A 26297-nucleotide genomic window follows, 5' to 3' on the forward strand; every position below is an offset into this window, starting at 1 on the left:
ATGGCCATGCCCGGTCTGTGACCATGCCCGATACATTCCAGTGGAAGGCCCCGAGGAGCCATCTTGGGGCCCCCTGGTAAGTCAGAGCTGTACAATGTCAGTCAGCTGACAGCCCACACTGGCTGAATGTATTGAAACTGGAGCCAGGCAGGGGCCCTTCTCTAGGGCAGAGCTGGGCCACATGATAGAGGGATTAGAGAGAGAGAGAGGCAGAGAGAGAGGGGGAGGGAGAGGTAGGGAGGGAGAGAGAGGGAGAGAGAGAGAGAGAGTGAGAGGGAGAGAGGGGGAGAGAGAGGGAGAGGGTCGGTGGGGGGGGGGGGGGGGGGGGGGGGGCCTGACAATTTGACCAGATGGTGAGTCACATACCTTTATGTTTCAGAGACCCTCCATCTCACTTCACTCACCAGTTTCCCAAGGGACCAAAATATATACAGTATATATTTATGTAGAGCCGTGTGTATGTGTGTGTGTGTGTGTGTGTGTGTGACTCACCCCATTTCCCACTCACACACACCCGTTCCTCTACAGTATGATCATCTCACTAAAACTTTACCCCTTCCCTGAACCCTACATCCCCCCCCCCCCCTTCCCCACCCCTCATCCTATTGGCTTTCATTCACCGTCCATAGATCTACAATCTGTTCCTGATCTATTTAAGATGGGTCTAGAGCCCGTCTAAGTCCTCTTCATTATTAGATGATATTATTGGCCCGTAGAAATGCAGCATCTGGGTGCGGTGATTATTGTGTAGAAGGTTGGCTGCTGGTTGTTGGAGGGCTACGTCAGTGTGGTGGTGGGGTGGTGTCACACACAGTTCTGTGATTGAGTTACCAGTAATCTGCAGAACGTAGCACACCATCAGTCAGTCTGCAGCGCACATGAGTCCGTCAGGCGCGGTGACGAGGAATGGTTGTTGGGATGTGTGTGTGTGTGTGTGTGTGTGCGTGTGTGTGCATGTGTTTGCACAGGAACTCTAATGACCCTGGGAGTTTGTGTGTGTGTGTGTGTGTGTGTGTGTGTTTGCACAGGAACTCTAATGATCCTGGGAGTTTGTGTGTGTGTGTGTGTGTGTGTGTGTGTGTGTGTGTGTGTGTGTTAGTATGCACTCAGGTACTCTAAGGACCTGTGTGTGTGTGTGTGTGTGAGTCTGTGTATGAACTGAGTTACTCAAATGTGTGGTGTGTGTGTGTGTGTGTGTGTGTGTGTGTGTGTGTGTGTGTGTGTGAGTCCGTTTAACTGAGTGCCCTCAGTCACTGGTATGACCTGCGTGTATGTGTGTGTGTGTGTGTGTGTGTGTGTGTGTGTGTGTGTGTGGGGGTGTTCCGAGGCAGATCAAAGAGGGTGTGTGCGTCACGGGGGTGTTGAGGTGTCGTCTCTTCTGCCCAGTGAATGCAAGATGGCCGACGATGGAGTGGACCATCTCCAAAGACGCACGGTGGCCAAGGACGGGCAGCGCGGAGCGGCTGAAGGTAACGCTACAGCCACCCACCCGCCGCTCATAAACAACTGCATTAATAATGCCATTGTTTACACTTTTAGAAATGTGTTGCAGGAAAATGTTTGCCTATGAACGCTATGACATTGAATTAAACAGAGGAATTGTGAATTGTAAACCATATTATGACAGGAAAGTAAGCAATTGCTAAATGATACTACAAATACTGACGTTTGCATGTATAGCGACACGTATACACACGTTACGTCTGGCCAATGAGACGCACACGCGCACGCACACGCACACGCACACGCACACACACACACACACACGCACACACATCCACCACTAAACATACCCAGCTTTTGTAGTTTGTTAAATATGTCCCAGACACACTTAAAAAAACAATACACAGTAAAATAGACATCAATTGGAGTGAAAACATTTGTTCAATACCGAAGTTCTGCAGGATTTATTCATTCCTAAGAATTTGTAATTTAATTAAAATGTTTCACGAGGGACAAAAATTTGACCCACATGAAAAATGACTGTGTTCCATTCCTTGATGTCTGTTGTGTAATGAGATGTTGAAAATAAATGCTACAATAAATTGCATTACAAATAAATGTGTTTGTCTGTGTTGTTGTGTGTCGTACGTGTGTGTTTGTGTACATGTGTGTGCGTGCGTGCATTTGTGTGTGTTCATGTTTGTCTGTGTCGTGCGTGTCTGTGTGTGTCGTGTGCATTTGTTTGCCTGTGTGTGTGTGTGTGTGTGTGTGTGTGTGTGTGTGTGCGTGCGTTTGTCTGTGTACGTGTGCGTGCGTGTGTTTGTGTATGTACATGTGTGTGCCTGCGGGTACAGCTGCGCTGATCTCTCCGGACGAGCCTGGCTGGAGGGAGAGTCGGACGGAGGAGCCAGAGGTGCTGGTTCTGTGGAGGAAGCCTCTCCTGACACTGCACTACTTCTCCCTGGAGCTGCTGCACTCCCTGAGGGACTTCACTCTGAGGTGAGTCCCCTGCCTCTCCTCTCCCCCCTTCTGTTGGTGGCATGTTCACATCTCAGAAGAAACACTACAGATTCGCATTTCCTTCAAATGCGTTGCAAACCTGGAAAACGCTATATTTGTTTTCATCCGTCATTGACATTGTTCATGATAATCGTTGCTGTTATCTTGAAGGTAAAATGCGTCTTTCTGTCTTTCATTTCTTTGTCAAAATGAATAATGTTAAAAAAAACAATAACATGCCGGATGTCTGGAGCTACCAGACATTACATTTTATATTTGGCATGCGTTACATTAAACAATTAGTATTGACTACAAAGAAGTGCTGCGTTCCCAAGTTCGGCAGTAGATGGGAATCAGAAACAGGATGTTGATGGTATGGTATGATAGATAAACATTATTAGGAGCTATCTCAATAAATACAATATTTGTCCCTAACTAAAATTACGTTAGTTCTGCACACACGCACGCACGCAATCAATGACCAAATAACCAGAAATGGCCTGTGACAAAAAGTAAATAAACTTTGTGAGCCCGCCACCCACCCTGTTTGTTTTACACCCATCATCCGTCACAGTCCGTGTTGACATCAGCAGCCTGGATCAGGTCAGCCTGTACCCTGTACTGTTGTGCTTCTGCATGGGGACAACGTGTTTATCTCCAAACGACAAGAGGATGTGGTGAACCACGAGCACTACGAGCTGAGCAGGGGGTGGAGCAGGGGGAGAGAGAGAGACAGAGAGACAGAGAGAGAGACAGAGACAGAGACAGAGACAGAGAGAGACTATATGTTCTTTCAGTGATGTTTGTGTTATGTTTCTGTGGTGTGTTGTGTGTTGTTTTGACATGCAGCTTCTAAGTATGTGTACGTAAAAGCCTGTGAGTTCCTGTCTGAGGTGCACACTGCGAGAACCGTCATGGACTAAAGTCATGTCAACAAATGTGCCGTGTAAAGTAAACCACACGGAGTAGATAGTGGTTAGATCCAAACGGTCTGTAGCCACTGAACTCTTCTGAGACACGCGTATAAATAAAGATCGATGAGCTCTCAAAAACCCTAAAAATAAAATAAACCCCTTTTAAAACAAACAGAGAGGCTGTAGGAGCATTAGATCTCTATTCGTCAGCGACGGGACACTCATTTATATAAATACAACTTTGTATTTATATACATCTCCCCCGTAATTCACAGTTATATCCACTTCTATTTCCCCCTTCTCTCATGCTATCTTTTTCATACTGTTTCCTTTCCCCTTTCCCCTGCCTCCACTTCATCATCTACCCCGGCTGATTGACCTGTTGTTTCACATCACACCTCCGTCGTTTCCCCTCCCTCCTCTCCCTCCTCTCCCTCCTCTCCCTCCTCTCCCTCCTCTCTCTCCTGCTCTCCGCTGGCCGGGGCGACGGATCAGCCTCTGGATGCGAAGACGCTACGTGTGTGGCATTCTGCTGCTGCTCCTCCTGCTCTTCATAGCCTACCATGTGGAGGGCTCCCACCAACAGGTACACAGCACTGTGCTAGTGACACACAGGGGGGGGGGGAGGCATGCAGACAGACACACAGACAGCGAGACCCAGAGAGACCCACAGACAGAGAGCCACACACAGACACAGACAAAGGGACAGACAGACAGACAGATAGATGGATACACACAGACAGATACATAGGTAGATGGATACAGACATATAGACAGAAACATAGATGGATAGATAGATCCACAGATTGAAAGATAGAAAGATTGATACACAGATTGACAGATAGATAGATAGATAGATGGAGAGAACAAGATACACATTGCAAAGATTGAATGGACATATAAGTAAAGAAACGTCAGCGATATCAAGTGTGATGCACATTGACTTCGTGGCCTGGAGTTATGTTGCCTTTCTGCAACGTCTGTCGCCTCACCACATCTGTCTTCCTCAGCTTGTAACATTCTGCTCAACAGTTGCTTATCAAGGTATTTGACCTCGATAAACACAGCCTCAGAAACACCCGTTGCAGCTATGAGGTTTTCCCAGAAAACAGCTGTTTACAGTCTCAAAAGTCTCCACTGTGAGCGCTCTGAAGGGGTACGCAAGAAACTCAAGAAACTCAGGGGAACAAAAGAATCAACCTTTTGTTTTCAGAGAAACAACAGGGATATCAATGCAGTCATAACATAACAAAGAGAATACACCAACGGCCGAAGACCGGTTTGTCTAAAAGGATGAATCCCAGTATTCGTCATTAATAGCAGAATTAAGAATTCTGTCACGCCATGGTTTAACGCCTCCCTTCACAGAGCGTGTTCTGTTGAGACGGGTGTGTTGGGCATGTGCATGCGTCTTACAGGGATTGCGTGTTGAATTGCACATTTCGATCCCACACTTTGGTGGATAGGGAAATGTCTCTTACGTCCGTCAGAGCCCTTCTTGGCTTGTCGGTATTGTTCATGCAGGGGCCAGCCGGGGCCTGCCACCCATCAGCATTCAATGCTGGACAGCGGCAATTAGCGCTCCTGATAGAATTCAGCAGTCACGACGGGGACATCTCGTCTTACTAGTGCATCAGGGCCCTGCGGACACACACACACACACACACGTGGGCCTCCTCCTTCCCCTCTCTCTCCCCCTCCTCTGCCTGTTTCATAGGATTCACGTAATCGTCCTCACTCAACTGACCTCATGAGAAGCCTTGACGTTCAGCAACGTCTCCTCCTCACGTCTTTCTGAACGGGGCACGTCAGAGCATGAACCCAGTCACGCCCTTGAAGTGCGTACTTGAAATCAAATCCCACCTAAGTCGGCACGAGAATCGTGTTGCGTGTGACGGCGTCCTCAGTCTTCGTCCCTTGTTTATGACCCATTGTTTACCCACCGGTGAGTCAAAAAACTAGGTCCGTAAACACCCGCCCCTCCCCTCACTTCCACGTTACAGCCCGATTCCCGAGGTGTTGCCCAATAACCGGTTCTCGGCCGGCGGACGTGCGGCACAATCAGTAGCCACTGGAGGCCAGGGTCCGAGTGTACGGGGGGGTGGGTGGTGGTGGGTGGGCGGTGCCTCTCTCCAGCCATTGGCTGAGGGGACAGAGAGAGGCGCCGCCCACGTTACCTCGGGATCACTCGATTGGTGGCTGACGGGAGAGAGGCGCCCGCCCACTGTACACACTGGGATTCTTGGCTCGAGCAGGCGGCTTCTCACCACCACACAAACACACCCACACAAACACACAAACACACCCACACGCCCCCCCCCCCCCCCCCCCCCCCCCCCCCAGCCTACTGCAAGCGATGAAAGACTTTGGGGTTTTGTATATTTTTACGATCTGCCGCTATTACTGGGAAATGGTGATGGTGTCTGCTGCCAATAACATAGACCCACCGCCCCCCCACCCCTCCAACCCCCCCCCCCCCCCTTTCCAACGTTGCTTCCCGTAATCGGTGCAATCCATACGTTTCCCCAGTAGGAAACCTGCGTGGGTTAGTGGGGGTGGAGGGCTGGGAGACGAGAGCGGTTCACAGAGTGACAGCAGATTAGGGAGGAGGGGGGGGGGGGGGCACTGCTAGTATATGACTGTTGGGGGGGGGGGGGGGCACATTGCCTATAGTTGTGTAAGAGCTGGCTGCTGCTACCGCGGAGGAAGAGAGCAGTGATCCTTCGCGCAGTGTGCTGAGAACACTCCCACTGCTCGATATATACCGCTGTATCCTGCAAGCTCCTCCAACAATAAACTCTCCTTTCTGCATCTCTCTCTCTCGCTCTCTCTCTCACACACTTACTCTCTCTTGCTCTTTCTCTTTTTCTCTCACCACTTGCAAGCTCCCACCCTTTATGTTCCCTCTGTTTTTTTTCCATTTCACTCTGTTTCACTCTCTCTCTCTCTCTCTCTCTCTCCTTTCTCTCTCTCTGACCCTTGCCCCCCCACACCCTACCCCCCCCCCCTTACTCCCCCTGCCTCCCTCCCTCCCCTCCTCCTTGTCCTACTCCTCTCATCTTGTTTTCCTCGCACTCGGGAGGTCCATGTGTGTGTGGCATGAGGCTCACACTGTCCCCCCCCCCCCCCCCCCCCTCTCTCTCTGCCACCCACCACTGCCAACCCCCCCCCCCTCCCTCCACACCTCCAGTCCGTGCGTCGCGTCGAGAAGACGGTCCTATGCTGCGCCTACTGGCTCGGGCTGGGGATCCTGTCCTCCGTCGGGTTGGGCACGGGCCTGCACACCTTCCTGCTCTACCTGGTAAGAACTTATCGATTCCCACCAACGTGTGTCCGTGTCGGTCCGCCACTCGCGTGTTGCATTATAAGCCCCCTTGGCTTGAATAAACCTGTCCACGCTTGTTCTGTGACGCAGATGGAATTGAGTTCTCTTCCACAGCCGCCGCGCAAGTGCGTACAGCGCGTGGTGTGCTCACTCCGTGCATTGTGTGTGTGTGTGTGTGAGAGAGTGATTTTTTTTTTTTTTTACATCTAAGGGTATAAGATACGAATAATAAAAAGAAAAGCAAAGTTGTTTTTACGTGTGTGCGTGCGAGAGCGTCTATATGGTAAAACTAGGGGCGTTGTTAAATTCTCCGTGGTTAATAGGAGCTGCGCGCACGCACTGTTTTGACAGTCAGTCCGGGAACAAGCGCACTCAATGACCCCTCTGATTGAGTGCACATGAGGATAAAAAAATCCCCCCACCCCGCTCACCATTCGCGCTTTCCCTTTCTGTTCTTCCCGTACCCTAGCTGAATCCATGCTGCTTCTCCGGTCCTCCTCCGTCCCGATGTTTGTTTACTTCCAACTACTGAACTCTGTCACTCCTCATGGCTTCCTCTTGCCCTCCTCCTCCCCCCTCCCTGTCTATTTGCACGTCCAGCGTCTCTCCGAGTGGACAGACGGTTTTCCTAGAAATACACTGTACTGTCGAGCGGTCGAGATGGAGATGCACACACATCTGGTTGTCTTTAGCGCTCTTTGAGTTCTTATTTAGCCCGTCCATCTGCCTGCTGTCCACAGTCAACCTCTAGGCCGTCGTGATGCTTCTTTGCCCAGTGGAACGGTCTTGGAAAGTGTTGAGTGCATGTCCTCTACGCGGTGTTTTGGAAAACAAACTCCATGCTCCCGAAGTGAAATTCGAGAAGTGTTTTTCAGTACGCGTTAGCTTCTTTCTTTTTTTGTGCAGGTTTTATGGTACAATGTCGCCATCTAGGGTGTTCTCTCGGTACTGCGGGTCGCGGTGTCAATGGGTTCATGAAGTGCGTTCCTCGCATGGCTGGCCGCTGCTGTGATTCCAGAGGGGAGGGGAGGTCTACTCCCACTGGCCCGCCTCATGTCTGCATCCAACACGACAGGAGGAAGCACACTCGTTGAAAAATGCTCAGTAGTCATTATATTAAGACAAAGTATATACTTTGGTTAGCAGAAACCATCGAAATCTAGATTTGTAGCCTAATTTCTTTCCTCTTACGGGTTTTATTTGTTATATTTAAGACGTTATGCATTAGACACCAGTAGATGGAGCCAGTGGTCTAGGTTTGTAGGGCAGCACCAGATCCAAACAACACATCATTGATAATTGCGAGTAAAATCGTTGTGTTTTTAAAACAACAACGTAGGTTTGTAGTGTGTAGAAAATACGTGGTTGTAGTAGAATCGCTCATATAACATGCGGCATTCTAACGAACAGCAGTGACTCCAGGTCCGTGGATGTACGGACGAATCAGAGAAAAGCAGTCTTTACATCACATGACACACTTGACACATACTTCATATGACATTTCTTGAACCCTTAGGACCATGTTCGAATTCGCTGACGTGTTTCCTCATTCCCTAACCTGGCTCTATGGTTTGCACTTTAGGAGGCAATATAACTGGAACTAATTAGGTTGGCGGGAATAGGTGGAATTCGGACGCTAATTATGCGCTCGAAATCTATCGACCTGACGTAGGCTACGTGTTGGGCGCATAAACAAGCAGATACGTGTCTGATCTCCCGTATTGATAGCTCACTTGTTGCTTAAATTGTTCACTATATAGATCACTACAAAGTGATCAGGCATTAGCGAATATGGGGATATGTTAACCTTTTCGAACACGGCCAGCGATTCAACACATTTCATACTGAGTGCCTATCACCGAGCAAGCATGTATGAATTTTGAATTCGACCTCTCTCGTTGTGTTTCTAATTTTACATAAGATAGTTTGTGTGTTTAACGTGTCTAAACTGCAGAGACCCTAGCCTACCAATAGAGGGCGGTGGAGAAGCATCCGAGACGCGACCGTCTCCGTCCGACCACCAATGAGAAGTGCTGACGCTCCTGTTCATCGGCACGGGCAATTGCTGCTGTGTTGTCTCAATCGTTGTTAGTTGTGCCAACATAGACCGTTTATTGGAAGACAAAACCCCAGCTCCTTTAGGGGGGTGGGGGGTTGTCACTTCCTGGCATATCTCCTGTGTGTTTAAGCCAGCTGTTCTGGAGAAGCGGCAGGCAAGGTGGCATATTGGCTCACACAATACAGTTCTTGAAAACAATAAAATCATGTCGGAACACTTGAGAGGTCGGATTACAGCCATGGCCCTGCTGGCTCTGATAACATACTGCATGTGCTTGTACACACACAGATACAGTGAGTATGATCAACTGATCATATCTTCTGCACCTTTGTTACCCAGGTGACCGACGTTATGGATTGTAAATCCTTCTTTTGAAATCAGTTAATTTTCTAAGAGAGACGCGCGTTGCCTCCAAATTCCGGGGAAACATCATAAATATTTGATAAGAGCTCATCTGAGTCACCCCGCCATTCAATCACCTCACTGCGATGGCCGCCGCTGTGTAGTCACCGCGGGCTCACTCGAAAACGGTTGCCGTTGATGTTAAATCAACGGCAACAAAGGATTAGGACTTCATTTAGGGATACGGCCCCGCTCAGCATTGCTGTTTACACAGAAAGAAACCAGAGAAGCCTCTCTCTCTGTTGGGTTGTCTGTCTGTCTGACTGCCTGTCTGTGTGACGACGGCCTGTCTGCCGCTCCCCAAACATGCGTCTCCAGCAGTGTTGATGTTCGTGAGGCGCAGCGGGCCCATGCAACGTTTCTCTCTTGTCACTGTGACGGATACGGCGGGGGGAAATACAGGGCTGTGTGCGATATCTGAAAAAGGTAGTAAATTATGGACCTTTAAGATCGGCAATTTACTACCACTTGTCTTCCAAATATGTGGAGAAAGAGAACCAGCGGCTCATCTAAATAAAGGCCCGTTCAGCAGCCATCTATATTGAGCCACTTTTAGGATGTCTAAATTACAGGTTCCAGAGGAGGTTTGTGTAGAATATACAGATTTTCTCCAGCAAACCCCCTAAAATTAACTTTTTGGCTGTTGGCAATTACAAGCGGCAACAGCCTTAATTAGCGCCAGGCTGCTATCGCTGGGAGAGCCTAGCGGGTCCAAGATCATAGTCCAGCAGGGCTAGGATCCTGGTCTGGAGGTTCCTGGTGGCCTAGGAGGTCTAGGATCCTGGTCTGGAGGTCCCTGGTAGGGTAGCAGGTCTAGGAGGATCCTAGGATGGTCAGAGCGTGGGGTTTGTCATGCTTGGACCAAAGGGGCTCACAACAGACAGACAGACAGACTGACTGACCCATCTTGGCAGACTGAGGTATGGTGAATGGTTGTGAATATTCAATACACAAACAGGCTCATGCAGAAATGAACACACACACACACACACACACACACACACACACGTATTGAAAGAATGCAAGGCCTTTCTTTTTATACACCCCTCTGGCATTCGTCGTTGACTAAGTTTGGGGGTTGACGTGTCAGTCACGAGTCGGCGGGGCAGACCCGTGGCTCCAACCTTTTGAGGAAGAGAATGAATGAGATGGAGGGGGGGGAGGGGGGGGGGGGTGTTGGTGAATGAAGGCAATTGTGCCACTCGCTGTCTTGCCAAAGGAAGCAAACCCTTTGTGGCTTTTTTCTTCTTCTTCTTCTTCTTCTTCTTCTTCTTCTTCTTCTTCTTCTCCTATTGATGCCCAAACTAGGACATTTCCTCTCTGTGTCTTTCTCTGTCTGTCTGTCCCTCTGTTCTCTCTCTCTCTCTCTCTCTCTCTCTCTCTCTCGCTCTCTCTCTCTCTCTCTCTCTCTCTCTCTCTCTCTCTCCATCACACTCTCTCTCTTCTCCGGTCCAGCTGCGCTACCTACAGTCCACCTCGAGGCCGCGTAGAAGCGAAACCGCCGCTGTATCGTCACGACGACACGCTTGTAAACCGACACGACACTCGCTCGGTAGCCGGGGGCCCATTGGATCAAACCCCCCCCAGCGATATGAACACTCCGACACACTAGATGTAGTTAAAAATGAATGGCTGGGAGGCTGTGTCTTAGCTCGCGACACACACCCCGCCGGGATCTGTTTACCGGCGCTGAGTCAAGGCCCGCTTTACGGCCTTCTCCAAAAAAAAATGGGCCCCAGAACAGAACCCGAGCCCGCGGCGTGGTCAGCTGACTCATGTTCCCGCCACACGGACGCAAGGACACAGGCGGCCTCCTCGCTCCTCTCGTGGAACATGGAACACACACACACACACACACACACCCACACACACACACACACGAGTGTACGCACGCACTCACACACACACACACACATACATAAACTCATACACGTGCGCACACACACACACATGCACACGCCCGCACACACACATACATATACTCATACACGGGCACACGCACACACGCACACTCGCACACACACACATACATTTACTCCTACACTCGCACATACACACACACACACACACACACACACACACACACACACACACACACACACGCACACACACACACACGCAGAGGAGGGAATGAGATCTGGTGAAGGGGTAGGGTGGTAGGGTGTGGTGGTGGTTTTTAGTGTGTGTGACTCACGCGGTTCCCCCCCCACATTCCTCTCGTGTGTGTGCAGGTGAGGGGTGGGCTCAGTGTGGGAACGGCAGCTGACTGGTGACTCACGGTGGCCATCTCGCTGACCCGGTATCACCCACCCACACACACTGATAGAGGAGCAGGGGGTGAATCACACGCATGTATGCGCACGTACACACAGACACATAGATACGCATATCGATACCCTGACACACGTCGCATACTGGCACACACACACACACACACACACACACACACACATACTAAACATACTGACACACACATATTACACACACACACACACACACACACGCACATATTAAACATACTGACACACATATTACACACACACACACGCACATATTAAACATACTGACACACACATACACACACACACGCATATTAAACATGCTGACACACACACACACCACACTATAGCCATTTGTCTTAGGGATCTGGAGCTTAGAGGTTGTGTGTCCATAGACAGTAGACACACCATGTAGCGTTCTTAGACAGGTGGCTGGCCAACTAATGAGGAGGAAAGACTATAAGGGAAACTTGTCTTTTTGAAACCTTTGATTGCTTGATCCTTCTACTGCCTCTGCTGTTTCATTTCGCTGGTTTGCAGGGAAAATGTCGAATCTATTCACGCCAGTATTTGATATGACTATTAGGATAATAGTGATATGACTAAATTCGATAAAACCATGTCATAAAACACCAAAGTATTTCAGTACAACTCTTGGAAGGCAGTCTAGCGGTGGTGGTTGGGCTGAGTGTGTGTGTGTGTGTGTGTGTGTGTGTGTGTGTGTGTGTGTGTGTGTCACAACACTGAAGCCAAAACGGCTCATGATGATGATGAAGACTTACGGTGTAACCACGCAGATAAATCAACCCCCCCCCCCCCCCCAGAAAGGCTCATAGGGATTCTCTCCCCATATATGATATCCTAGCTCGTCGCTGCTGGCACGTTATCCATTAGCACGTTAGCCACTAGCACGTTAGCCACTAGCAGCTTCGTTTGAGGCTTCTCCATCGGGTGGCGTCTTCTTCTGCGGTGCGGTACGTTTTTGTGACTCGCAGGGCGGCGTCGCGACGGCCTCCAATGGCTCCACTGGCTGTCGCATGTGTTTAAAGAACGGCAGCGGACGACAGGGAGCTGTGACGGAGCGGGACGCGGGGGCATGGCTGTGGTCAGGGAGCCGCGGTGACTCCAGAGTGTTATGGGCCACCGTAGAGCGGCCAGAGCACAGGGCCAGCGCAGAGACACCTTCTGGGGGCTGCTGTAGTGAGGAACGACAGGGGGAAAGGGGAAGGACTAGAAGGTATTGAGGCTGAGTGACACACGATGCGACGTTTTGCCTCATATTCGCCCCCCCCCCCCCATTAGCCACTTAAAGAAATGAAATAGTATAGTTTCTATATAAATAGTTTCTTACCAGAGCCCCTCCATTGTGGCCGTATTTGATATTCAACACTCGAGCAACTTACTTTTTGATCACTGCGTGACAACTTATATTTTGAAAAGTAGGCATTGATCAAATTTGGTTGAGTTAAGATATGATATGATATACTGTTTAACTGTTGAAGGTGAATCAAACGTGGATAGAAGGGTAACAGCGCTGATGTGCACATGGCCCGAGCACAGGTGTGCCACCTGCAAATATCAGGTTTAACTTCCTCCTTCTGTTGTTCTGCCTGGAAGTCACCTGCTCTGAGTCATGGAAACTTGTTGATGAGATAAATTATAAATCATTCTTCATCAACGTGGACAAGGACATTTCCACTTGTTTAGAGGTTGACTCAACCCTCGTGTGACGTAAGGGTCTATCAATTGTTGATACTTTAGAATAGGGTTGGTTGTAGATATTTTACCAATGAGTATTTATTGTTGATTCTATTCCATTGTTTTATTATTGGATACTTTTGATACAGCTAGTTCAGTATGGATTATAAATGATGATCATTTTGTATTGATACATATTGTATGTAGATATTACAGCATGGATACATATGGTCATTATTTAGCATGGGCTCCATATTACAGATGGGATACATATTGGACATATTGGAGTGTACATATTATAGATACCTTGTTATGAACATACTAAGGGAAGGTGTCTAATACATTACAGATAGGACAGGATGGCATAATTAAGTATAATGAAAATAATTTAGTATGGGATTCATATTAAAGATAGTAAAGGATGCATATTGTATTTATTTAAAGATAGGAACCATGTTATAATGTATATAGATAGATAGATAGATAGATAGATAGATATAAACTGTATTTATCCCTAGGGGAAATTCAGGGTCCAAGTAGCTTAGAGACATAGATACATCACACATAACATACACATACAACATACAACAAGCAGGATTGCAAAAAAGGAAGTTTCTAGGAATACAATCAACAAATAAGAATAAAGATACTATACACTAGATATATACTGTATATATACATATATATGTATGTGTGTGTGTATGTATGTATGTATGTATATGTGTATATATATACAGTATATATATATATATATACTATACACACATACATACTTCATAACAGGATCTATGTTGAGTGCTGACGTATCCCTCCGCTCATTGACTCATTACGGCGCTGGCCAGGCGTTGGTTTCCGCTCCCCGCCACAGGAATGCCAGTTATCCCGGGCCCTACGCAGCGTAGCGGGAACGCCGCTGTGCCGCGTCGCCGTTTCCTGCGGAGGGGATATCTGGCGGCGGCGGCGGGCGGCGGCGGGCGGCGGCGGGCGGCGGCGGCGGGCGGCGGGCGGCGTGTTCTCGCTGCGAGAGGCGGACGGCAGCGGGAGAGGCCTGGGTCCCTGCGGAGCGGGAGTAGAACTGCAGTACTTTTACACAGCTAGTTAACTTAATGCGCACGCACGCAACACCGCAAAACCCCCCCTACGCACACACGCACCGTCTCCGCCCGTCCACACAGGACACACACCGCACTCACTTTGTTTACGTTAATTGGTTAATGAGAAACACGGTTGCCAGGGCAACCGTTCCCTCCTCCTCCGCGTTGTGCATGATGTGTATTTTTCCAACGATTATCAGCTTCAGCTTCAGAGAGAGAGAGGGAGGGAGGGAGGGAGGGAGGGAGGGAGGGAGAGAGGGAGAGAGGGAGAGAGAGAGAGAGAGAGAGAGAGAGAGAGAGAGAGAGAGAGAGAGAGGTAATGGGTAGATGATGCTGTTTAGGGCCACAGATTAGTGTTCAGTGACATCATGAGAGGTCCGGGCTTTTGTGTAAGGTGAGACGAATAAAGTGACACAGCATTTGAGAGAGAGAGAGAGAGAGAGAGAGAGAGAGAGAGAGAGAGAGAGAGAGAGAGAGAGAGAGAGAGAGAGAGAGATCCTTGCTGAGAGAGAGAGAGAGAGAGAAAACATATCTGTTGAATAGAGAGAGAGAATTGCTTTGTAACAGAGATAGAATGACTGAGTCACGCACACCAGCCTTTCTGTTGGTGAGCTCAGCCTGTGTGTTAGGTAAATATACCTGAGGAAGAGGCAAAGGTGTTTTTCTTAAAGGAACACAGCCCAGTTTTGATACGCATGCACATATAAACTCATACATATCCAATTGTAATGTGTGTGGTTGTGGAGGGTGAAATGGTAATAGGTAATAGAGATTGCATTGAGGCAAGTGTTTGACTGGGTCGAGGTTAATGAGAGTTTGGAGGCCATATCTGCTTAGGTGAATTTGCGTGGGTGTTTATTCAAACTGACAAAACTAATAGTGGAGCAGAAGTCTATCATTATCAGTTTACCCTCCAGCTTCCCTACACACACACAAAAAAAATTCTGCCCCCGCAGCAGAATATGCGTCACAGGGAGCACCCTTTTTACACACACACAGGCACGCACATACTTAAACACATACATACACACACACACACACACACACACACACACACACACACACACACACACACACACACACACACACGGACACACACACCTGTGTACCTGCCAATGTGTTGGGCTGGTATAGGATGTTGATGACTCATTATATCCGTGAATTTATGACAAATCATTTTTAAAGTGAATACTTTTCAAGGAATTTTGTTATATGACGCAAGGACTGAAACATGATTGATTTATAACAAAGATTATGACTATTATGAAACATTATAATTGATAATCAAATGTGTGTCATATATTTAAACAATTTGTTGTATTAAGTAGTGATACATTTGCCTTCAGATCTTTTATATTTTGATGTGGTGTATTTTATAACTGGCCAGGAACAAGGCATGTACTACTATACAAACAACTCAAGTGTGCGATCATTAGAATGTAATGAAGAATGTAATGCCTAATTGTATCATCTGTAGTAAATTATCTGTAATCTCGAAGATGGAAGTTCACCTCGATGAAAATCACACACATACACACGCACGCACGCACGCACGCACGCACACACACACACACACACACACTCAAGTGTGTGTGGTGCGTGTGTGAGCGCATTCTAACAAATCAAAGATAGCGTAACTAGCATGAATGCATTTTTTAAGTGAGAGGTTGTAGTCAGTTTCTTTCTAATTTAAAATCCATCTTAATGCCGAGGAAGAAAAAAATCATTGGCACAAGTTTTGGCTGTGTTGATGTGAGGGAGGTATAATCCTGGCCCATCAGCAACAGGTTGTTAGTGGGCCTGTTATCAGTCAGTGGTACACTCCTGCCTGCCTGGCAACAGTGTAGGGATCTTCCAGTGACTCAAAACTCCTTCCAATAGGTGTACTGAACCCACTCTTTCTTCCATTCCCTCCTCCAATGTCTCTTTACCATGTGTCTCTGTCTGTCTGTCCGTCTGTCTCTTCGTATCTTTATTTTTTCTCTCTCTCTCTCTCTCCCTCTCTCTCTCTCTCTCTCTCTCTCTCTCTCTCTCTCTCTCTCTCTCTCTCTCTCTCTCTCTCTCTCTCTCTCTCGTCTGTGTGTCATCTCAGGGACCACACATAGCCTCGGTGACCTTAGCAGCGTACGAGTGCGGTTCGGTGGATTTCCCTGAGCCCCCCTACCCAGAGAGCATCCTGTGTCCCCAGGAGCAGGGGCTGTCGGCCGCCGGGAGCCCTGCCCACACCGAGGGCCCCGCGCCGGGCCCGGCTGTCTCTCTCTGGACCATCATGTCCAAGGTCCGCCTGGAGGCCTGCATGTGGGTGAGTGATTCCTGTGCGGCGCATAGCTAGCCTAGCATACACACCTGTAGAAATACTTGTATTTCGTTCAATGTTTAGTTACAGCCCACCATTTAAACGACGGTGTCAATACTGTAAACATATTTTCAATATAAATGTACAATTTATTTTCTTCTATTTAATAAGAAGAAATCCCAAGGCTGAATCAGGCAATGATATTATTTGAGATATGTATGAGGGAAATGTTAGATTGGGCCAAGTGTGTGATTAGGTAACGAAATAGGAATATAATAGCAATATAAAGTGTTTTTCATATGCGAGGTGAAAAGGATCTGGGTTGGAGTGGTGGGCTCCAGATCTCAACACCATTCCCTCTTCTCCCCCTCCACCCTGGGATGCATGGTGTTGTATGGGCAGTAGCGGGGCTGCGATACCGCTCACTATTTTGGGTGTGTGTTCAAGGGCTCATTCACTGTTTGGCTGCGTGTGGAAATCCCCCCCAGTTTTCTACGGTGATTTCCCGCCTGATCTGTGTTGGTGGTTTCACACCTTCGCCAAACCTCGTGACCGCCACTGTCGCTCGCTTCAGCTTCCTGTCTCACACACACGCACGCACGCACACACGCACGCACGCACGCACGCACGCACACACACAAACACACACACACACACACACACACACACACACACACAGAAACACAGACAGACAGACAGACAGACAGACAGACAGGGTGCCTTCATGCATACAGGCACACACACACACACACACACATTGATAATACCACTTCCTCTGTTCCTGATATAAAGGCTTACAGCTCTAAGTGAGGTGGAACCGTAATTTATTTGGAATAGAGAAGAATAACCACACATACACACACACACACACACACACAGGAGTACTGAGAAAAATATATATATATTCAGAGAAACGAGAACAAAAAGTTATTTAAATGTCGGTAGGTCATGGCCGAGTCGCACCCCTTTGCTGCCGTCGGATAAAGGCTTTGACTTTTAACACAATGCCTCAATACTTCTGCTGTGGCCCTGTTCCATTGGCCCTTTTAGCCGTGTGGAGTAAAACCATGGGGTGCTGATTTGCGTTTCCATTACCAGTTTAAACGCGCCCAGCTTTGCCGAGTCGTGCTGAGACGGACCCCTCTCAGGAGCAGGGCGGCCGGTGTCCTGGAGGGCGGTGGTGACATCAGCCCTGCTTGCTGTTTGGAACAAGAAGTTGTCTATTGTATCTAGGCTAGCTTGCTAAAAACATTGAGCCTGGCCGCACACACACACACACACACACACACACGCACGCACATCCTGTCTTCCTGACGGTCCATTGAAACTTTTGGAGATGGCAAAAAATGTGTCTTTAGCTCAAGTGCATGAGCTGTTGGATCAACAAAAACATTTTTTTAAGGATTCCTCACAACAGCTGGAGAACAGTTACAACACTAACAGTAGACTGGACGGCGTTCTACAAGACGTGGAAGACCTCAAAGTCAGCCTTCAATACACACAGAAGGACGTGGATCAACTTAAGGACTCATGCAACAAACTCTCCTCGGATGGCAAGACTTTTGAAGGTGATATCCATAAAGTAGCTCTCTACTCTCAATGGATTACAAATCAGATTACCTTGAAGGTCAGTCTAGATGCAATAATCCGATAATTTATGGACTTCTGGAATCAGAGAATGAAAAATGGCCAGACACTGAACCGAAGGTACTGAAATTATTTGGTGAAAAACTGGATTTGGATCCAACCAAAATAGAAATAGAAAGGGCCCACCGCACTGGGAAAGTGACTAACAACGTCCAATCAGACAACGGGAATGGATCAAGTGCATCTGGGAGGAGACTTGACAAGCCAAGGCCCATTATTGTAAAGGTCCTCAGGTTCAAAGATAGACAAAGAGTCATGTGGAATACAAACAAGCTGAGGGGTTCCAAAATATTCATAAACGAAGACTACCCTGAGGCGGTGAAACAGAAGAGAAGGGAGCTGATACCTAAGATGCTGGAGGCAAGAAAGAACGGGGACTATGCTGTTCTAAGATACGACAAGCTCATCACTCGCCCTGGTCGTCAACAAGAGAGAAGAATACAGTAGTAAAAAAAGATAAGAACATAAGACCATTTCATTATGTCTTGGCTTCATCAAAAAATCTCAGTAAAAAAAAAAAAAAATTATGAACATGCAACTGGCTTGTTCTGACTGCTGATATGAGTACACTACCAACTAAAGGCCTGTCAATGGCTCATCTGAATGTCTGTAGTCTGAGAAACAAAATGCATGAAATTGGTTGTTTAGTACAGTTACATAATATACATATTCTAACCCTAACCCTAACTCACCTGGACCCCTCATTTGAAAATGAAGAGGTTTCAATACAAGGGTTCAATATCTTCAGAAAGGATAGAAATATAAATGGTGGGAGTGTAGCAGTCTACATCCAAAGCCATATTCCTGCAGTATACAGTATAGAGCTGACCTGTTGTGTAGCAATATTGAGGCTATATGGATACAAGTTCACCTGCCACATAAAACTTTTCTTATTGGATGCTGCTACAGACCTTTGAGTGCTGACATTTATTAAGTATTTTGATGAAATGTGTAGAATGTTAGACAAGGCCTCTGATGAAAAAAGAGAATTATATTTTTTTGGTGATATGAACATTGATTGGTTGAAATCTAAGCTATACTCAATGACTCAGTCCTTTAACTTAACCCAAGTCATGTCTCTTCCAACAAGAATATTCACAAATAAGCTTGGTAAGACCTCAAAAACATGTATTGATCATATTTATACAAATAATCCTGTGCATTGCTCTAAAGCAGTATCACTATCTGTTGGATTTAGTGATCACAACTTGGTAGTTATTTCTAGAAAATCTAAAATCCCCAAGGGGGGGAATAAGATAATCTATAAGAGATCATACAAGAATTTCAACAAAGAAATATTTCTGAAGGAGATGGAAAAAGTACAATGGTCCAGTGTTTGTGATGAGAATGATCCTGAAGCTGCACTTACATTGTTTATGAATTATTTTATGAAAATTGTGAATGGACATGCTCCTTTAAGAAAATTTACTGCTAAAGCAAAAAAAAGCCCTATGGATTGACAATGAGCTGAAAGATTTGAGACAATGCTAAGAAAATGGCTAATAAACTGTGTTGCCCGTTAGCCAGACAAGATTACTGTAAATTAAGGAATCATGTGACAAAATTTAATAAAATTAAAAAGAAGGAATATTACAAACAAAAGATTAGTGACGTTAAAAATGACAGGAAAAAACTGTGGACCACAATGAATGATATAATGGGAAGGAAATCTAAAACGTCAATTTCATTTATTCATTCTGATGGAGCATTCATAACTAAACCTTATGATATAGCAAACCATTTTAATAATTTCTTTATTTGTAAGGTTGATAAAATCCTTATTAACATGCAATCAAGTGATGGGGTAAAATCAAATAGATTAATTAATTAAAGGTCATAATGAAAAATTGTAACGGTCAATTTGAGTTTAATCTCATTAGCATTGAAGAGGTTAAGGGAATGTTAATGTCACTACCTGACAATAACAGCTCTAGCACTGATTATCTTGATGGCAAATTGTTGAAATTAGCTGCCAGCCATGTAGCGACTCCTATAGCCCATATATTTAACAACTGTCTAATCCAAGGTGTGCATCCAGCTCATTGGAAGGAAGCTAAAATCATTCCACTTATAAAAGATAAGAATTGTGCTTTTAATGGTCCCAATAGTCAGCCTACAAGTATTTTACCAGTATTGAGCAAACTAATTGAAAAAATTGTCTTTAAACAAATTCAGGATTATTTCACCAGTAACAAATTAACATCTAACTCACAGCATGCATATAGAGAAGGATATTCCACTTGCACTGCACTTGCAGAAATGACTGATGACTGGATGACTAACATTGACAGTCGGAAATTAGTGGGGGCAGTTATGCTTGATTTTAGTGCAGCATTCGATTTAATTGACCATGAGTTGCTAATTGGAAAAGTTACGAGCTATGGCTTCACATCTCCAGCAATAGCCTGGGTAGAGGACTATCTTACAGGACGAAAACAAAAGTTTTTTTTCAATGGCAGTTTTTTTTGTGGTGTGCCACAAGGTAGTTGCCTTGGTCCATTACTGTTCTCTATATTTACTAATGATTTGCCTCTGTACAAGGCAAAATGTACAAATAATGTCAATATTGGAATGTATGCTGATGACACCACTGTTTACTGTGCTGATATTCTGTGCAATGAGCTCACAGTAGGGCTGTACGGTATGGACTAAGATTTATATCACAGTATGATTTGAGGCATAGACGGTACGGTATTATATCACGGTATGTTCATTTTATATTCTAATTTCGATATAAATGCTTCTGAAGGGGTAAAATACTGGTTAGGCATCTGTTTTTGTATAGAAGAAGTATTTTAAGAACATTTATTGAGCAAAACTGCAATAGAAAAAAATGCTAAATCTTTTTTTTTTTTTAAGTTACTTCCAGTATGGATAGTATGGATTTCTTTCTCCACTTGGTCGCGGACCTTGCCGTATAGTTTTGGCATCTCAATTTGGCTGAAGTGTGTGCGGGCAGGTAACGCGTACCTGGGATGGAGTGTTTTGATCATCTATTTAAAGCCCTTTCTATCTACATTTTGAAAGGGAACCATGTCCTTACACAGGTAAACAGTGACGGCGTTTGTTAACTCGTTCTACCGCTGGCTTTTTTGTCGTAAGGACTGGCTTTGGAAAATGCCTGCGGAAGCGATGTCTGAGATGCAGAGACAGCTTCACGCTACCAGCGTCTGTCTCGTACGGTGAATGAGAGCTTGTGAAGGGACTATTGCGCAGGCTGCGCTCCTGTGTGCCTGCGTGCTTGCGCAATAGCATACTGCCTGATAAGGCAGTATCGCTGTCAAGGGAAAAGTAACGTTGCGCCGAATTTGAAAAGGAACTACGTTTCGTTACCATATTGTCAGTAGTTTCGCGTAACTTTACTTTTCACATGAAAAATAAGTTACGTTACTGTATTTACGTTACTTGGTCAAAATCCATACTGTAGAGCAAATTCACACCGGTGTACTTTCTATACCGTTTATACCGTACACCCCTAGCTCACAGCTAACTTAAATGATTCATTAAATGATGGATTTAACTGGGTCAATGAGGACAAACTGGCTCTCAACACTGAAAAAACTAAATATATTGTGTTGGGCTCAAGATATATGCTGGCAAAAAAACCTCAGTTAAATTTAGTTATAGGTAGTACACCAATTCAACAAGTTAACACAATAAAACTCTTAGGTCTTACCATTCACTGTCCTGGTCAGTTCACATTGACACCATTGTCTCAAAAATGGGTCGAATGATTGGCATGACGAGAAAATGTTCATCGTATCTTACACCTTCGATAATCAAACAAGTTGTACATGCTCTGGTCTTGTCAAACCTTGAGTATTGTACAATTATCTGGTCAGCAGGAACCAAAAAAGACTTGCATAAACTTCAGGTAGCTCAGAACAAAGCAGCTCGTTTGGCACTGAGCTGCTCCATTCACACTGGCTCTGAACGCTAGCATGCTAGCCTTTCATGGCTCACAGTGAAACAAAAGATCTGTCTTGGTCTCTTGTTGTTCCTAAGGTCAGTCATAAACTGCAAAAGACTCGCCTTCTTTGCTGAAGGTTTAGTCGGTGTGTCTGACGCCTCGTACCCACTGTACACGTCCGTCGACGGATCTCATTGACTTTACATGGGACGCTCCCGAAATGCATTGTGGGTCGGTCCGTCAAATCGGCTCCGTCTCTTTCGTCCAAAAGTTGAGAAAAGTTTAACTTTTCAGGCAGCGACGGATCTGTTGGCCAATCAGATCGCGTTATACGCACGTTATACGCAGATCGTGTTTTACCCCATGCGTCGGACACGCCCACTCTCTTCCGTCGACAGACGTGTACAGTGGGTATGAGGCGTGACAGACACGGTCATAGCACTAGAGGAGCAAGTAAAGGACATCTAGCTTTACCCAGACCGAGGTCCAATCTGCTCAAAAATACCATCATTTACAGAGCAATTTCATTATGGAATGAACTACCAAAAAACATACGTTCTAGCATAAATAGCAAATACAACTTTTAAAAGTCTTTAAAAAAACATCTGGTCCATATGTAATGTATATACATTTTTTATGTTTTCATTTCTTTTGTAGCCTTCATATCTTTTTTACTTTTGTTATATTTGTAATTCTGATGTTTCTTAATCATACTGTTGTTTATTATTTGTCTATTTTTATTTTTGTTTGACATAATGTCAAAGTGATTGTCTGTTGTCTATATTTTATGTTTCGGACCCCAGGAAGATTAGCTCTCACTCCGGTGTGTTGCTAATGGGGATCCTAATAAATCAAATCAAATCAAATATTGTAGAAATATAGAATTACAATAACTGTGTTTCTTGTGTCTGAGACGCATTGCCATGCGCTCAGAGCAACAGCTTGATTCAACATTATTTGTTCATTCCTATAACTAAGTAAGCCTCTTTAAAAAAGGGTAATGAGGGTTTAGATATTGAGCTATTGAGATTAGGAGCGTCAAAATGAATTCATCGCGGATTTAATCCTCTGAATATAATTCGGTGGATATAATTCAGCTGTATGAAACAAATATGATATTAATACAAATATAATACATAAAATGTGTCTTAAACCAATCAATCCATAGAATTTGACGGCTGGCAATAATTTAAAAGGAAACAGGCTTTAATTGAGTGTGTGTGTGTGTGTGTGTGTGTGTGTGTGTGTGTGTGTGTGTGTGTGTGTGTGTGTGTGTGTGAATAGAGCGTCAGCAGTTCAAGACACAACCTCCAGCAGGTAGCCCTGTAGCTATGGAGGGGCAAGTCCCAGCTACGCTGGCTGATGTGCTGAGTCAAACCGTGCCATGCCAGGCTAGTACAGCCTAACAGAAACAAGGCGCTAAGCTAAGCCTTACTTCGATTGGGCTGCACTGGTTGTCCATACCAGTGAGTTGTTGACAAATAGATCCGAGATGCTTTTGGAAAATATGTATTCCCCCCCCTACCATAATTCAGTGTTGAATATACCAAAAATAGCCCGATGGACTCGGGTAAAGCGGTTATGGAAGCCAGTAGCAGATTATGTTTAACGGCCAATTAGACACGACGTTCAGACTTGAAAGCCACTTCGCACTAACTTGCGCATAGTGTGTGGAAAAGGTTTTATGGTTCTGATTCACTGGACCATCCACTTTTGCACTCACACACTCGCACGCACGCACGCACGCACACACGCACGCACGCACGCACGCACACACACACACACACACACACACACACACGCACACATGCACACATCCCTCCATTTCATTGTAGAGAAGCCATCACCAATTCCTGTCAGAGCCTTGGGTGGAAACACCTGTCGGGCCATGTCTTGATGAAAAACAAGAAGACACCCCCACTTTACACACACACACACACACACACACACACACACACACACACACACACACACACACGCACACACATCTCTGGCAGTCTTTTGGGTTGGTGATGAGAGAGGCCCCCCTTCTCTACTTACGCACTTTCACTCTCTCTCTGTCTCATTCTCTGTCTCTCTCTCTCTCTCTCCTCTTTTTATCTCATTCAGTCCTTCTGTTGCTCCGTTCTCGTGATCCTCCACTGTCCCCTTCAGGACAGGGCTGACACACAGGTCCACAAGCCTAACTGCCCAAGCAGGCACAAGTTATACACACACACACACGTACACACACACACACACACACACACAAACAAAAACACATGTATACTTACAAATACACTCTCCAATACAAACAACGAAACACACACACACACACACACACACGCACACACACATTCTTGCCTACACACACACACCGACAAACACACACGCGCAACACAAACATACACAGGAGAAGGAGTGGGAGTGGAGAAAGGGCCAGCTGGCCGGGGAGATTAAGGCCCACCGGCCGCATTATGAGTAAAACTGCCAAATCACATCAAAGAAAGACACTGGGGAGCAGGGTGTCCGCAGCCAACCGTCTGCCAGGGGCTCGGCGTTAACCCGCCCCCATTCAACACAATTCTTTGGGCCTTGCCGTCATGGCAACTCACTAGCTACCAGTCGTACAATGTGAAACGAGGTCGGTTGAGGACAGGGCACCACCTCTGTCCTGCGGATGGAGAGCTAGGATGGTTGTTGTCGTTTGTTTGTTTGTATGCATTGAGGGACACGTATCGTGGCGTTGACCTATTGCTTGCCCGATTTGGAGCTAATCAAGCTTATTTTTTAACCTCAACCGAGAAATATCTTCCCTTCGATCTCCCCTACAAACCCCCCCCCGCCCCCCTGCGTTGGATATTACTCATCATGTTCCTCAACCCCTTCAACAACATCGCCAACGCCGGGGTTCTGAGTACATCCACGGATTAGTTGTTCAACAATAAATGAGTTGCTTATCGTTTTGATATAGACAGTGTGTCAAAAATACATAGCCCTTGCTTATTTTCACAATTTAAATGAGACAATACAGTGTATTGTGGTTGGTTCTTCATTTAAATCAAATAAATGACTTGGTGGTGAAAATGAATACTTTGAAAAAAGGTGGACGCAGCCCTACTGCAAATGTTATGGCTTGAACTGTGTGTGTGTGTCTCTCTCTCTCTCTTCCTGTGATTGTCTGTCTATGTCGCTCTACCGAGCAGGGGGCTGGTACGGCCATAGGAGAGCTGCCGCCCTACTTCATGGCGCGCGCCGCCCGGCTGTCCGGCGCCGACCCCGACGACCAGGACTACCAGGAGTTTGAAGAGATGATGGAGCAGGGAGCGAACGCACAGGTGATTAGCACACACACACACGCACGTGCGCGCACGCACACACGCACACGCGTGCACGCACACATGCACGCATACACGCACGCACGCACGCATGCACGCACACATGCATGCACGCATACGCACACACACAAAAATGCAAGCATGCATACACACACACACACACGCATGCACGCACGCACACACCATGCACACACACAGACACACAGACTGTGGCCCTGCCCTCATGGGCGGGTTGAGGCCGGTGATATCTCATTTAGTCCTTGTTCAGAGATCCAGAGCATTGATAAGAATGTCTGATGTTTATTTGATTACAAATAAAAATATACTATTCATTGAAGAGTGTATTTGATCGAGTGTGGTCGGGGAGAGGCGATACGTTTGATGTGACATTATGCCGTTGATGGCTCGTGTGAAAACACACCTCTTGTGGTGTGTGTGCAGAAGTATTTCCAGCGCCTCTCTTTATCAGGTCGCTCTGTTTCCTTTCATGTCCCCCACTCACAATCTCTGAGGGTGGCTACTTCCGGGCCGGTCTGTTTCACTCATTGTGAAATGGCAGTAAAGAGACAACCCCCTTCCATAGTGAAGTAGCATAGCGTGTGTGTGTGTGTGTGTGTGTGTGTGTGTGTGTGTGTGTGTGTGTGTGTGTGTGTGTGCGCGTGTAGGGGAAGTGGGAGAATGTCAACCAGAGTATCTGTTTGTGTCATGTGTCAGTAAATGATTGTGTATGTATGAGTGTGCGCGTGGGAAAGAGACTGAATGTCGGTGAGTGCTTGTATCAATGAAGCGTGAGTGTGTTTCTGTGTATGTGTGTGTGTGTGTGTGTGTGTGTGTGTGTGTGTGTGTGTGTGTGTGTGTGTGTGTGTGCACGCACGCACGCGTGGGAATGGATGAAGTGGATGTCAACGAGTGTT

At 46.3% G+C, this 26297-nt stretch overlaps 1 protein-coding gene across 2 annotated transcripts; it reads left to right on the plus strand.

Annotated features, from left to right (window-relative positions):
* Positions 1-1370: 1370 nt before the first annotated feature.
* LOC311354801 (vacuole membrane protein 1-like) lies at positions 1371-26297 on the plus strand. Of its 2 annotated transcripts, none has more exons than XM_084474657.1 (6): positions 1371-1469; positions 2298-2442; positions 3852-3942; positions 6547-6657; positions 16306-16515; positions 25252-26297. In XM_084474657.1, exons 1-6 carry the CDS (start codon positions 1397-1399, stop codon positions 25678-25680), a joined length of 1059 nt encoding a protein of 352 aa, XP_084330783.1. In that variant the 5' UTR covers positions 1371-1396; the 3' UTR covers positions 25681-26297. The 2 variants fall into 2 exon arrangements, with proteins under 2 accessions (XP_084330783.1, XP_084330784.1); XM_084474658.1 differs by lacking the exon at positions 25252-26297 and adding an exon at positions 17608-19388.

The sequence above is a fragment of the Micromesistius poutassou genome (genome assembly GCF_964030765.1).
Source record: "Micromesistius poutassou genome assembly, chromosome: 10".
NCBI classification, from domain to species: domain Eukaryota; kingdom Metazoa; phylum Chordata; class Actinopteri; order Gadiformes; family Gadidae; genus Micromesistius; species Micromesistius poutassou.